Source organism: Panthera onca, chromosome A3, assembly GCF_046562875.1.
Source record: "Panthera onca isolate mPanOnc1 chromosome A3, mPanOnc1 haplotype 2, whole genome shotgun sequence".
Classification (NCBI taxonomy): Eukaryota; Metazoa; Chordata; class Mammalia; order Carnivora; family Felidae; genus Panthera; species Panthera onca.
In genome coordinates this window covers 92496939-92512198 of record NC_138341.1, presented here as the reverse complement: position 1 = coordinate 92512198, position 15260 = coordinate 92496939, and the positions used below count along the sequence as shown (strand labels likewise).

General features: G+C 49.3%; 1 protein-coding gene across 1 annotated transcript; it reads right to left on the bottom strand.

Moving 5' to 3' along the window:
- Positions 1-6931: 6931 nt before the first annotated feature.
- On the bottom strand, positions 6932-11011 carry THBD (thrombomodulin). Its single transcript, XM_060610877.3, has one exon. The coding sequence runs from the start codon at positions 10870-10872 to the stop codon at positions 8851-8853; it is 2022 nt and encodes a 673-aa protein (XP_060466860.3). The 5' UTR covers positions 10873-11011; the 3' UTR covers positions 6932-8850.
- Between the last annotated feature and the right edge of the window lie 4249 nt (positions 11012-15260).

Sequence of the window (15260 nt, the reverse complement as noted above, 5' to 3'; positions counted from 1 at the left end):
TGGATTGGCCTAACCAGGAGGGGCACCTTTGAAAGTGGAGGAGAACTAATATTAAAAAAATCCAAGATCATTAACTGAATCACTCAGAATGGAAGTACTGACTTGGTTAAAATAAAACCTTTGGCTTTCTATTAGCGAAAGACACTGTGGGTACCCACTGATGCCACATAGAAGTGTGGTGCCTGGGTCTAGATGGGCTGCCTGAGGTCAACGCTGGCACAGTGCAGATGTGCAGTGGCCTGGAAAGAATAGACTTGGGGACACACAGACCAGGGAGAGAGAATCCACATACCAGCCTAGTGGGACCGCAGGAAAAGCTCTGTGGCCCCTGGAGAAAGGCCAGAATGACAGTATCTACCCCCTGATTGTGCAGGGGACTGGCCCAGAAGAAGACTAAACATTCAGAGAGTGACCAAATGACAGAGAAGGAAAACAACAAGGTCAATGCAGAGAATTGGCATGTTTTGTTGTATTTTTTGATGTTTTTAAATTTTTATTTTATTATTATTGTTGTTGTTGTTGTTGTTGTTATTCTAGAGAGAGAGAGAGAAAGCAAAAGAGTGCAAACGGGGCAAAAGGGCAGAGGGAGAGAGAGAATCTCAAGCAGGCTCCCTGCTCAGCATGGAGCCCGACTCGGGGCTCGATCCCACAACCCTGGGATCATGACCTGAGCTGAAATCAAGAGTCAGATGATCAACCGACTGAACCAGCCAGGCACCCTGGTGTTTTTTTAAATCAGGATTTCTTTAGCCTGTGATTTATTTTCAATCTATTTTTATTGAAGTATAATTTACATAAGGCAAAGCTCACTCCTTCTAGGTGCTCAGTGCTATGAATTTTGACAAACCTACACAGTTACATTATTTAACTGCTACTGCCACCCCAAGTTAAGATGGGGACTGTTGTTGTCACCAAGCATTTTCCTCATGGCCGTGACACATGCATTGAGAGGGCAGGTTGCCAATAGCATGGAGGACATGAGGGGATCAGATCTGGGGCAATGTGATCCCTAAATTGAGGGAGGCCCTCCACCCAATACCATTTCCTAAGCTCCTTTACACAGGCAGGGATCCCTCAGGAAACATTACTCAGGAAACGTTGCCCTTTCGACCTCCCATATCTGAAAAGAACCACCCTGGGCTCCAGAAATCCCTCACCCACAACCATGGGCTTGAGTATGTCTCTGGGCAAGGTGCCAGCTTCTTGATGACCTCATAGGCTTTTACTCTGAGCTCTGGAGAAAGAGCATGGCTTCCCCTCCAAGCCAGGGGTTCGGACTCCCTCCAAAGCCTTGCAGAGTGGATACCCCTCAAGACCCCACAGAAGCTTCATTTCCATTGATCTCAGGCCCATGGGCTTGCTGCTGGGTAGCTCTGTGTTTACTGAAGCCTTGTCCTGAGCTCTGGACATTCAGACAAATGAAACAGAGAAGCCAGGATTTACTCTGGGCCCTTCTCAGACTTCCCTTTCTTGTCCTGTTACTATTAGACTTATGAAGCCCCACCTTTAGGAGAAGGGCAACAATGTTTGAAGAAAGACAGGAATCACATTCTGGCAAAGAATCACCAAAAGTGTCACTTTTGGATTCAGTCATTATTTCAAGACAACTTTAACAATATGTGCCCCTATTACAGGCAAGATGGTGTGCAAAGCTCTAGTTCCCCAGAGTCCGTGGGAGTCGTGGGCCCCTGTTTTCAAGGAATTAAATGGAATTGAGGTGGGAGGCAGAAGGAAGAGGGGGAGGATTCAGGATACTGTTGCAAAGCCCTTCTTCCTCACTGGGTGGCTGAAGGAAGGTCTGCTGGGGTCCTACAGCCCATGAATATGCAATTGAGGTCAGCCTCAGTGTGAAGCCAGAAGAAAGATTCCAGAAGGACAAGAGAGAGAAGTTGCCACATGTCCAATATGCGGAGGGGAAGAAGGATAATCAGTCATGGGATAAAATCAGTCGTGATAATGTCCCATTAAAAAAAATAATAAAAGATTTATTTCAGACAGAAAGTCAGAAAAGTATCTGGCCTACGGCCTGGGTGTGGGGGGCATTATCATCATGGACCCGTTTGGAATCTCAGTGTTTATCACTGGATCCTAAAACCCTTCTGTGGCTAGCTCCCCTGTTTCCAGTGGGTGTGACTTTGAATTAACGCATCCCCCAGGGTTCTTTTGTCTTTCATAATCACACTTTCCAAACAAGCTGAGAAGGATTTTGATTCTGTTAGAATCTGATGTTAAAAAAATATTTCTTTTCTCTTGTGAGAGGAAATTGGTTGTTTGCCTACATCTGAACCTACTGACCGAGACAAAAAGGGGGTGGGGGCGGTGGAGAAGGACTTTCTCAAAACGAAAAGAGATAGTGCTGAATCTGGGCACACATTCTGAAAACGAAAGGAAGAGTCAGGCATTGCTTGTATTATTTTATGAAGAAGCGCCTGCAAAGGTCAGAGGATGTGTTTTCAAATGAGCTTGGGTACCCCCCCCACTGAGTCTTGACCATGATGAAAATGTGCTTTCATATGTTCTTTGTAACATTAGTTTTCCCTGAAGATGTGAAATAATAATTAACCCCTATTTAACATGAGACCAACAGAAGCCCGCAGAGAGCTTGGCCCTTCTTCTGTCACCTGGCCCTCCACATCCAGAATGGCAGACCCAGGGGCCCAGGAATGAGAGTGGCACAGCAGGTGGTTGGCACAAGGGGTAGGAGGCAGCAGTGCCCTGATTTCCCTTTGCACACACCTTCCTTACTTCCTTATTGCACCCTCAAGCCCCACCCCCGAAATTGTGGAGCAGGGGATTCACCATCTAGCTTTTTTGTGTCTTTGCACATTCCTGGTGGGCTGCCAGAAATTTGGGCAGCACAAGTCCAGAACACAAGGCAAATGAGCAGGGCACTGGGAGACCTAGGAGCCAGATCTCACTGAAACTTGTTTGCAGAAGGTTAAGAGAGTCGGGCTGTCTGGTCAAAGCTCAGAAAAGTTCATCCTTGTGATTCAATCATGAAAACACAGGATTCTTGGTGCGGGGAGACCCTGAAGAGGTCGAGGGAGGGTTATCGAGTGTCATCTGGTGTGTGTAGACAACTCCAGTGGCATGAAGGGGAGTGGCCTGAGTGACCTCTCTGGTGTGACCAGGATGATGTATGTATTGATAATGGTGGTAGTTCCCAGAATGCACGTATTCTTCAGGACTTACAGATTGGGTCACCAAAAAGGGTGAATTTTAATGTATGCCAATTATGTTGTGGTTTTCTTTTTCTTAAAAAAAAAGAGATAAAATAAAATGCACTGGCCACCATTTGGCCCTAGCCTGCTCTTCCTGCGACCTGTGGTCTTAATGGCGAAAACTTTCCAGGTCTCCAGATTTTAATTCTTGTGGCACCCTAATCAGTGATCAAATACCACTTAGGTCCTTAGGAGCTTAGGTTCTTCTTTGTCCCCACAGAGAAGGACAAAGATGAGCAAACATGCCTGTATTTTTCCGAAGTTCCCTCAGTTTGGTGGATGAGACCTCCTTCCCTCAGATGCAGGTGGCAGCTGTCAGTGTTTCTGAGTCAGCAGTCTCCCATATGCGGCAGGCCCCTGGGAACTCAATCAGGAAGACGAATCACAGAAGAATCTGTTTAGGTGTCCACACCCACCAGCCCCTTTGCAGTCCTCAGTGGGGCAGATGGTTGATAGAGTTAAAAGATTTGCCCAGAGTCACCCTTCAAGAATCTGTGGACATCTGGGGCTATCACTTTCAACTCATGATTCCTCTCTCTTTTGCAAGTTCCTCCTCTTTGGTGTTGCTACATTTGAAGGCCCTGTGTAGCAGGTGAGGGTGAAGGTGTGGGTAGTGCTGCCTTTCCCACAGCTCCAGGGTCTGCCTGGGCTGAGCCACTTTTGGGCCCGGAGAAAGCAAGCTTAGGGGTGTGTTTTCTCCTTCTCTGTGGCCTCCCCGGGAGCACAATGGAGGGGATCTCTGAACCCCTATGCTTTGACAGGCTTAGTGAGCAGGGAAAATAGAACTTGGAAGCAGGATTTTACAGCTCCCAAGGGGCTGCTTCTCACTCTGCAAACATATCCTTCCTTGAGGAATCCCCACATCCCACCATGATGCTTCCTCTAGAGGGGGCAGCAACCCTTCCAAGTGACTGCACCTTGCCTGGAAAGAGTACTTTCCACTCTCTGCACCACCCTGAATTTGCTCTCAAGACATTTGAGATCTCAACATAATCATTTTTAATCCACTTATGCATCTGCTAATTTATTGGCAAATATACAAACATTTATTGGGCACCTGCTGTGTGCCAGAACCTGTGCTAACTCACTTCATTTAATGTTCATGGAAACCCTGTGGAGTGGCTGTGCTAGTACCCCATTTTACCACCTTATAGGGGTTGCATGGTATCCATGGTCATGTGACAACCACGTATCAGGTTGGGATTCAAACCCAGGTGTATATGACACCCACAACTCATGTTTGCTCTGGCGGATGCTTACAAGGGAAACTGTGCAGGTGTCTGCCTATGAGGGCATGTAAATAAGTCTACAAGTAGCTGTTATCATCCCAACCAATTTTAGTACAGAAATTGAATACCAATATCCTCTTAATAAAACTCGAGTGACATGAGATGCCTGGGAGGCTCAGTCGGGTAAGCGTCTGACTTTTGGTTTCAGCTCAGGTCATGATCTCATGATTCATGGGGTCCAGCCCTGCACTGGGCTCTGCACTGACAGTATGTGGAGCTCTCCCTCTGTCTCTGCCCCTGCTCCACTCATGCTTTTCTCTTCTTCTTCTTCTTCTTCTTCTTCTTCTTCTTCTTCTCTCAAAATAAATAAATAAACTTAAAAAAAACTTGAGTGACATACTTGCTTCTGGTATAGAATTTCCTGTCTGTAAGCTGACCTGGAGTCCCCTCACCCCATCCTTCCCCCCCCTTACCTCTCCATTCTACCTCTTCAGTTCCATCTTAGTGATCTTCCACCTTGTTCATCATGCTTCATGCCCTGCCCTCTGCTAAGACTCTTTCCTACACAGGGCCTTTGCACATGCTGTTCCTTCACCCAGACTGTATTCTTCTCCACTCTCCATTTGTCCAACCCCTGCTCCTCCTTCACATCTAGTGTTAAGGGTCAAAGACACCTTATTTACTCCTGCAACCTAAGTCCCACTCTCCTATTGTGCTGAAGTTCTCCTCCTTAGCTCCTACTACTGTCTCTAAGTTAAATACAGTTTGGGAGCAATTTGTTTTATATGTACCTCCCCCATGAGAATGTAAGCTTCTTAAGGCAGGGCTTGTTAACATGACAATCACCAAACCAGGCACAGAGTATGTGCTCAATAAATATTTGCCAAAATAGTCTAACAAAGGGGCTAGAGCTGAGGAGGGAAGAAATGCCATTTAACTCATAAAATCAAATTCTGATTTATCTAGAAGTATGACCTTGGCCTTCTTCCCCAAGCCCTACAAGTTGTGGGACATCATCAGCAACCATGAACCAGTTGCTGAGATTTGGAGTTCTTCCTCAGACCTGAATATCCAATAATGTGAACACAGAGTAAGACCATATAAGATGACCCACAGCCCCTGTTTCATAAGGCTTACTCTGATTCTAAATGCTGGGGAATTGTTCTTATAGCTGACTGATTTGTTTATGACCCTGGCATCTTTCTCAGAGTGAGGCTGTGGTTTCCCAGTTGTTTTGAGAATCTCAAGTTCAGACAAGTCCTATAAGCAGGGATGCTGATTCCCACTGGACAGGGAATGAGGAGGATAGGGAGGAACTAGGACCCTTTTAGTGCCCTGGGCTCCAAGATGCCCCAGTAAGGGTTTTTGGCTCTGAGTCTTAGAAGTGTGTTTTGGTCTTCTTATATTCCTTAAGAAAAGCCCCCTCCTTTGGAGGAGGAAACACTAAAGCAATAAACCTTAAGTCAATTTGCTGGCTACTTGGAAGCAAGCCCTTTCGAAAAATGGAAGTCCAGTAGTAAGGACAAATTTGTAAGGTATCACTCTCTCCTCTTGACCCCCAGCACAATTCATGTGTACCAGCTTTGCCTGCACACATCAAGTTTTTCCTTCATATGTGCCTCCTACTGAATTTGGTTTTCCGCTAGCCTACCAAACTCCTAAGGGCAACATTGCTCAAATTTGTTATCTCGGGAGGGCACTGTGCATAGTAGCCACACCCCAAAGCTGTCAGCTTTATCCAGGATGGATGTTGAAATCTCCAGCTTCATCTTCACAACTGTAACTATTCAGATGAGAGCTAGGAAATTCAGCATTATCCAGATGTATAAAAATACGTGAATATTTGATCAAACTCCATTCCCTTCCAACTTCTGTTTTATGAAAATTTTCAGAGCACTGCATATAAAATTTAGCCAGTGCCACCATGTGAGGAAAAGAGGCCCAGGAAAAGACAATGTTTCTAATCTCCAACAGAAATAAGAATGGCTTAATACTGCATGAGACCTTGGTATGTGGAAATGATGGTTTGAATTTGAGTCACAGACTGAGACCCCTCATGACTGTTGTGTTTACATATCTCAGAGGGCAGATAATGCCAAACCATTCACAGGAAGGACACAAGCTGGGATTCTAGAGATGCCCCAAGAAGAACTATTTCTTTAACTCATCCCAACAAATAATCCTATAATGTGTTTCAAAACACATAGACACAAGTCCTGTGTATGAAGTTGTTATGGTTACAGAGAGAAACATAAATATTTGTGCACACAGACATAACATGAAGTCCTCCTACAGTGAAAACAATCTCCTCTGGAGAGATCTTTGAAGTCAGAGATGGTGCCTTGAGCAGATGGAACTAGAGATGGGGTGTGGAACAGCCTTTAAATGCATGGCATGGAGTTTGCATTGTTTGTGAGCCCTGTTTAATGACAAAATGAGGCGGTTGGGGAAGCCTAGGTGAACAGAAACAAAACCCAAGAGCACACTGTTATTTGTTTATTTTCTACATGTGATGTCATAAGCAAGAGTTTTGCCTGTGTTCTAGTTTGTCTCCAATAAATAAATAACTATGTACAAATGTGCCGAGTTTACAAAATAGAGGAAAATCTTTGTATTACAAAAGATACACTCGTATGATACATTTTCCCCAAACAGTGAAACATGATTTCGATTTCAGATTTCGATTTCGTTCCTAGCTTAGTTGAACCAACAACCCTGTGTAGCAATGTCTAAAGGTGTGTACCTAGTCTTTTCTATCAGAAAGCAAAGCTATAAATGGAAAATTCCTCAGTTTCTTGAGAATATAGGCCCTGACTTGGCCTGCTACTTATTACTGATCCACATTTAATGTATTCCAGAAAGTTGGAAGCTGTCTGAAACAGTTCTCAAACTATACTGGGCAGACCCCTGCAGATCTTGTTAAAATATAGATTCTCATGCAGCCCAAGTTTCTGCATTTCTAACCAACTGCCAGAGGCAGGCAGCTCCTAACTCTTGTCGAGCAACCATGTTCTAAGTGGCCAGGGTGAGAAGGCTTCTTGGAAGTCGGAGAAATTCTTAAGGGCTTGATCAAGGTGAGGTCCTAATTGAGCATCCTCCAGGCTCCATTCCCAAGCTCCCAAATTCCCCACCCCCACTCCCTACAAGGCCAGCAGAACTGGTTTTATTTTGGAGCACAAATTACTAGAAGAGTAAAACTCAAAATGGTAACTGGCATGAACTGTGCAGCTCATAACTTTCTTAAACTGTCTCGTGGGAGATCTTTCATTCCCTTCTGAATCTAGAGCTATCACGAGAGCATTTTCAACATTGTCAAAAATAACCAGTAACAACAACAACAACAGCAATTGTAATAATGGGAAAAAGAAACGGCATAAGGAGCAATAAAGACCTTTTGGTTCAAATGAAAAGTGACAACAATAAAACCCAGGCTCACTGTTTAAAAAGTTAAAAACAAACAAACAAACAAACAAACAAACATCCCTTAGCTTGAATTTCTATGACAGTCCAGCAAACATTAGTTAAATGAGTGTCTCTCACATCTTAACTTTTGTTAAAATGATATTGTTCTGGAAGTCTGAAGTTTCAGGATAAATTAGCAAATCTGCTTCAAGACCAAATGGATTCCCAACCATCCTTGTTTGTAGTGTTTCTGTTTCTGTGTCACGGAGGAGTTTTGCCTAGGCAGACATGGAAGGGTAGAAGCAGGGTCTAGGGTAGGGTGGGAGACTCCAGGTGGGTTGGCTGAGTTCCAGGTAGGGGAAATTTGGGAGAAAATGAATAGGGAACTGGGGGTTGGCTTTATCAAGGTGAGCCCACCAAAAAAACCTACCAAGATAGTTTCACCGCCACCTGAAGAGTGGAAGTACGTAAATATACAAAAAGGGGAGGGGGAAGCAAGGAAGGGAGAAAGAGCAGAAGGGATATAAAGTGGGTATTGGACACATACAGGTAGGGAAAAATGCAAAAGCAAAAAATAACAAAATAACAAAACCATCCTAAATACTTAAAAAATAAATATCTTCGTCATTCCTGACACCTCGATTACACTCACTAGTCCACAGGATCACAGTCTGCCCCAAAGACTGCCAACCAACAATGCTCACCCCTCCTGTGCCCCTTGGCGAGGGCATGGGACACTCTATAGTCTGTGTCTTCATTGCCATCTCTGCCCAGTTGTCCAATGACGTGTGGAAGTGGCTGGAGCACATACTCCTTCCAACCCCTACCCCTCCCCAGCAGTGTGCAGAATCGGCAAAAGGGGCGGGGAGGGTATTCTCCAGTTCCGATGCCAGTTAAAGTGCTTTGGGTTAGGTGGCCAAGGAGTAAGGCTGGGGCAGGGGAGAGGCACAGGAGGGAGGGAAGGCCTAGCCAACACCGGGGTCCAGGGAGGCAGCCCCTCAGAGCTTCTGAGGCGTCCGCTCGGTTCGCACTTGCTGCAGCACCACCTCCTTGGCTGGGGACCCACACTTGTACTCCAGCTCTGCCCGCGTGGTGCCTTGCTTCTTGCGCAGCTGGCACAAGAGCGCCAAAAGAGCTACAACCAGAGATAGGCTGGCGATGGAGATGCCGATGAGCACTCCAGAATGCAGGGGCCCTACCTGCGAGGGGATGGAGGTGGTGCTAGGAGTCTGGCTGACGGGGGGCTCCCCAGAGCCACTGTCACTGTCACTGTCACTGTCATTGTCACCGTTCATCTTGGTGGGGTCACAGTCAGTGGCAACCTGGCCGGCAAAGGACGAGTCAGGCCCGCAGATGCACTCGTACGTGCCAGGGAGGTTGCGGCACGCATAGGGGCAGTCTCCATTCTCACACTCATCGATGTCCGTGCAAATGTAGCCATCGTCCAGGATGTAGCCATCAGGGCACTGGCAGGAATCCGGGTTGTTGGGGTCGCAGTCAGCTGGGCATGTAGTCTGGTTGCAGAACATCTGGCACCTGTGCGGGGCCTGAGGGCTAGGTACGAAGCCCTCGGCGCAGATGCAGCGATAGTCATTTTGGCCCACGGACTGGCACTGGTACTCGCAGTTACTCCCGAAGCACGGGTCCACGGGCTCCAAGCATTCGCCGTCCACCATGTCGTAGCCCGGGTAGCAGTGGCAAGTGAAGGCGCCCTGCGTATTAACACAGAGTTGCGGGCAGGGACTGGGCACCTGGATACAGTCGTCCACGTCCTCGCACCGGTGCTGGTCTGCAGCCAGCTGGTAGCCGGTCTCACACATGCACGAGTAGGAACCAGGCACGTCCGGGCTGGGAATGCAGAAATGCTCGCAAAGTTCGTAGCAGGACTGCTCCTCAGGCGTGGCGGCGCAGGAGCGCCCGTCCGCCTGCAGGGCGGCGTCAGCTGGGCAGAGGCAGTGCGACGTCCCGGCGCTCCGGTTGCAAGTGTGCTCGCAGCCGCCGTTCTCCACGCTGCATTCCCAGGCGCCAGGCGCTTCCCGGCCCCAGCGCGCCTCGGCCTCTCCCCGCGGCGCCATGCACTCCAGCTCCACTCCGAAGGGCTCTACAGCGGCGGAGCTACCCACCGGCAGCGCCTGGAAGTCAGCGCCAAGGGCCCGGAACGGGGTGCTATAGGTGATCGCTACACCGGCGGCCGCCACCGCGCCAGAGTCCACGAGCAGGGGCCTGCAGGAGGCTGCGAAGTGGAACTCGCAGAAGAAACCGTCGGCCTCCGCGTCGCACTGCTGCTCCTCCCAGGCCGGCTCGCCGGATGCTAGGGCCCCGGCCTCCGAGACTGCGACGCACAGGGGACCGCAGAGAGGCGCCCTGTCGACGTGGAGCCGCGCCCACCTGCTGTAGCTGGTGCGGTTGTCTCCTGTAACCCACTGGAAGCCGCGCAAGGGCCCGAGTTGCTCGGGGTCGTGGCAGCCGTGCTGGAGCTGCAAGCCGATCCAGAGGCGCGGGCTGTCGCCGCTGTCGCCGCTCAGTAGCAGGGAAATGACATCAGCCGCCACTGAGGAACGCACGGTCATCAGGTGGCCCCCCAGCTGCTCGCAGGCCTGGCTGGCGGCGGGGAAGGTCGCGGGGCCGGGGAAGAGCGCGAAGCAGTCGTGCTCCACGCACTGGCTGCCGCGTGGCTGCGGCCCTGGAGGTGCGGAGAGCCCCAGGCCAGCGGGGGCCAGAACACCGAGGAGCAGGACCCGAAGCATGCTGTCCCGGCACGCCTTGTGCAGGCGCCGGGGAGAGCGCAAGCGCCGCGACGGGGCCCAAGTCCGATTCGGGCTGAGAGGCGCAGGGCGCTGCTGGCGACAGCCGCTTGCGTTGGTCCCAGCCCAGACGCGTCCAGCCGCGGCGCGCAGCCCTGCAGAGGCAGCCTCTGACATGCCGGCGGACCGGGGCCCGGGTTTATAAGTGCGCGGCCCTCCCTCCTGAACGTTCGGGAAAAGGAAGGAAGTGCCTAGTGGGAAGGGCTGATGCGGCATTCTCGGATTACTGGGTTCTTCGGGAGACTTGTGCCCGCCCTCGCTCCTGGGATCACCTCGCGGAGATGAGTAAACCCGGCGGGGGAGCTGGGAGGTCCCCGGACTGGACCGCCAGGCGCAGGCGCCACGGGAAGACAGCACCTCTGTCAGCTACACTCCGTGTCAGCCGCCGCCACTAGGGCCCTCAAGCTCGCAGTTCTGGGGGGAGGGGGGGGTCTTAATCCGCAGCCCCTCCTAATCTCTTGCTCCTGTTTCTTTTTCTTATAAATGTATTGTTACTACCGATTTCAAAGGAAGCCTGGATTGCAGAACCTTGGGAAATGGAGACGGGGGAGGAGGGTTTTGAATGAGGGGTGGGGGGAAGTAATGCCCTGGACCTGTAAGGCTCTAGAGGGAGGTGCCCGCCAAGAAGAGGATTTCGGGAGGAACTGCCAAGAGCGTGGACATCCCTGAAGACACGATCGGTAGAAGAGAACTGGACTCCGCCCCGGGCGCCTAGAGCAGGAGACGGGTGCGCTCGGCCCCAGAGGACAGAGGGTGTGGCTGGTGCGAGGATAGGCAGAGGGGGAAGACTGGGGTAACACAAGCACCCCCGCGCACATGCCAGGACCCACGGGTCCCTGAGCGCGAGCTGCCTGGCTGGATCTCATCTCGTCGCGTGGGAAAGTCGCGAGGATACTGTCAGGGTTCCAAGGTCTTGTCACCCTTCAGAAGCAGCGGCAGGCGAATTCCTGCCGCACCCTATAGGGGCAGGCGAGTTGGGAAGCGCGCTAGCCTGTTTGGTCTGTTTTTGTCCAGCTTCACAAAGGGATAGCCTATCTCGCACCCCAAAAGGGGCACACGGGAGCCCTCGCGGGAAGACGCTGCTGGCTCCAAGAGGATCCTACTTGGGACTGTTAAGGACTTTTGCATTTGGCTGAGATGTCAGAGTGACATAAAGGTGCATATAAATGCCACTTGCGTTGCAGAAGAGCGGTCGTGCGGACGGGCAGGGTGGGGAGAGCAGCGAGGAGGAGATGAGAATCTGTCACTTTCACGACCTTTTCCGCTTATTCACGTACCAAGAATGCCGGGGGTGGTTCCAAAACTTAACGGAGTGACAAACTTTTTTTTTTTTTAACCCTGTGCCGTCTCCGCTATGGTCACTCACAACAAAGCACCAGGGGGCGGCGCTGTTGAACTCTAAACAAAGGCCCCAAAGTTGGAGCTCTCTAAACTTGGGCGGAAAAAAGTTAAGGGTGTGGGGGCCTTAACTGCCTTAAGCCTAGGGCAGGAAACTTGGCTCCCAGGGAGTCCCAAGCAAATTCTGTCGCTTAGCTGGGTATCTTGCCTCTTTGGTTGGGCAGAGCCCAGACCTTGTAAGAGAGAAGTGCAGTGTAGCGTCTTCACTAGCTAAGACAAGCACCTGCCCACTCCTACCTCCAGACTGTACTGACAGATAGTTACCCAGGGGGTGGGGCGTGGACACTCCCAGCATGAAAGGGATGAGGTACATGACACTCCCAGCATGAAAGGGATGAGGGTCCTTCCCTACACTGCCCGGCATTCAAGAGAGCTCGGACAAGCAGTGCCTCCTGAGAGCTGGGTGGGGGAGGAGCACAGCTTGGAGACTGAGGTCTGAAGCTTCCCGGAATGGGCGCCTCTACTCCTCTGGGAAGAAGAAGAAAAGACCAGCAGATTTGAAGAGCTGGGTTGTCTCCCAGTGAGAGCAGACAGGTGCTGGCCTGATATCCCACCAGCTGCCTGGGCTGAGCCAGGTGTCTGGACTTACCCCCATGGCCTGCCCCCTGCCTGAGCTGGAGTAGGGCTGCCTCAGGGACAGCCTGCTCTGGGAGTGGGGCCTTCACATCTGGGCAGATCCCTTTGGCCTTTCCCAACCACCAGGTCCCAGCTGAAAGATCTCAGGAAGTGGGAGCAACCGTCCGGATGCATGAGGCTAGAGAAGAGACAGGACCAGTTACACCCTTTGCTCAAACTTTACTAAGATTTTCAAGCCTGCCAGCTCTCGCCAGAGTTGAGGGGCATGCAAGGATAGGGCCCTGCCGCTCAGCATGCTGGCTCACTTCTTGGATGAGTTCTAACTGATTCATTCACCATGGCCATCTCTAGTGGGGAGTCCTATTCAGGTCTCCTTGAGCCATCACTTTGAGGCTTTTATGCATGTTTTAAACTTCTGTCCTTCCTTTCTGTACCTCCTGTGCAAAGGGATGGACCACTGCCTATGTCTCCATGGGGATGACACACTCAGTTCCCTCTCCTTGGCTGACCCCTGGCCCTGCCACCCTCACTGAGGACTTACTAGCCCAGGCCCATTTCACTGTTTCATTGGAACAGCTCTCTTTAAGAATACCCATTATCTTCTAAATACTGAAGCCAAAAACTTATTTTCCCTCTTCATTTTTTCTTGATGTCTCTGTTGTTTTCACTCTTGAGCCCTGGCTGTTTTCAAGTCTCCCCTCCCACGACTTCTAAGAAACCTGCGCTTCTGCTTCTTCTCTCCTCTGCTTGCCAGAAGAGTGGATCCTTTGCCTTTCCTGCCCCAGGAGGTTGGCCAGTCCTCACAGTTCTGCCCATGGCCTTCACCTATCTCTTTACAACCCACCCTTTTGTCAAATTCAATGGTTCTTGTGGATGCTGAAGGTCTCAGGAAGAGGAGTTCCTGCTGACTGTCAGAGAAATGCCTCATCCTGTATCATCTCCAATCTATGGCTCCTGTCTTTTTGTCTACCAGGAATGTTCTCACCTATGTTTCTTTTCTATCTACTGAGATCTGACCCTTCTGTTAAGGCACAGGTGGCATGCTGCCCCCATCACAAGTGTTTCTGAGTAACCAAACCAGAACTGATCTCTCTTTGAAGTTCATAGGACTTTCTATTGGCAATTTACCACTTATCACACCTTCCCTGTTTTACAAGTAATCATGTGTTTTTAATCATGCTGTTTGCTAGATTTATAATCTACTTTCTTGAGAGTGGAGCATAGCTTTTACACATCTTTGTATCCTCATCCACCTACAGCATGTTTTGTTTGCAGACAGTGTTCAGGAGTTTTTTGAGCACCTGTTATAGATATTTCTCTGTGCCCTGCCTCCAGTGTGACTTTCTCATGTTAACCTGCAAACGCAAAGGTGGGGGACCTCAGAGCCTCAGGGTAAGGAGTGTGGGCTATGCAGCCACCATGGCTGGATTTGAGTCCCAGCTCCATCATTTATAAGTTGTGTCATATTTAGCAAGTAGCCCAGCCTCTCTGTGCCTCAGTTTCTTCAACTGTGTGATGAGGAATCCTAATAGTCACCCCTTCAAAGTGTTATTCTGAGGATTGAATGAGTTACACATGTAAAGCAGTCAGAATGGCTGAACCATGGCAAATTCTCAACAAATTTTAGCTAGAAAAAGGATATACTCGGGTTTCAATAATTTGAATTCAGCACTGATTGTGTTCGACACCCTGCATGGTTCCTGACCATAGCAGAGACTCACTAAATGTCTACTGGGTAAAATGCAATTCAGCTGAGCATTTTTACCAATAATAACAATAAGCAATTGTGAAAATAAAATCAAGGACAAAAATAAGTTCACAGACCAGGAGGAATAAGGAAGGAATTGAAGATAGCCCAAGAAGCATGACCCGTGCCCCAGTGTACCAAGAGGGCTGTTAGTAAGCCTCAGGCTTACTCCCCATCTGGCTGGAGGCATCCATTATCAATAACTCATTTTCCAGATGTGGAAACTGAAGGTCAGGGAGAATAGGTGACTTCCCAAGGCCACACAGCTAGTCAGTGGTGAAAGTAAGATTCTCTAGCTCGGTTTAGGATGAAAGAATTAGAATGTGCAGTACATCAGAGCCCTGATTTTGTCACTTACCCATTGTTGGAATTTAAGTTATTTAAATCTCTGGTTTTCTCTTCCCAAACTGGAGGTATAATATCTAATTTACAAGGTTGTCATGGAAATTAGAAAATTTATTAACAGGGGGTGTTACCTTCCTTGTAACATAGCAGCTATTCAACAAATACAGCTGTTACTACTGGTGAATGTTGTTAGAACAGAAGTGGAGAGGAGTCCAGATGCAGGAGGGGGTCCAAGGGCAATGTGTTGCCCCAGACATATCCTAGCCAAAGATCTTTTTCAAGTGTGGGAGGCAGCTTTTCTCTTAAAAGACTTGAAAAGAACTTTCTAGTTCCAACATGATCACTTACTGAAAAACCACCTGCTAGAGGGCACAATTCCAGGTGCTAAGAACATCAAGACTGTGGAGATACGTGACTGACTACTAATTGTTGCTGGTGATGAAAGTTCCAGGACCTTTGGATGGAAAATGATGTTGGAAAAACTTGGGGACAAGGCAGATAAAAGTCGCATACACTATCCAATATGATAGGCACTAAT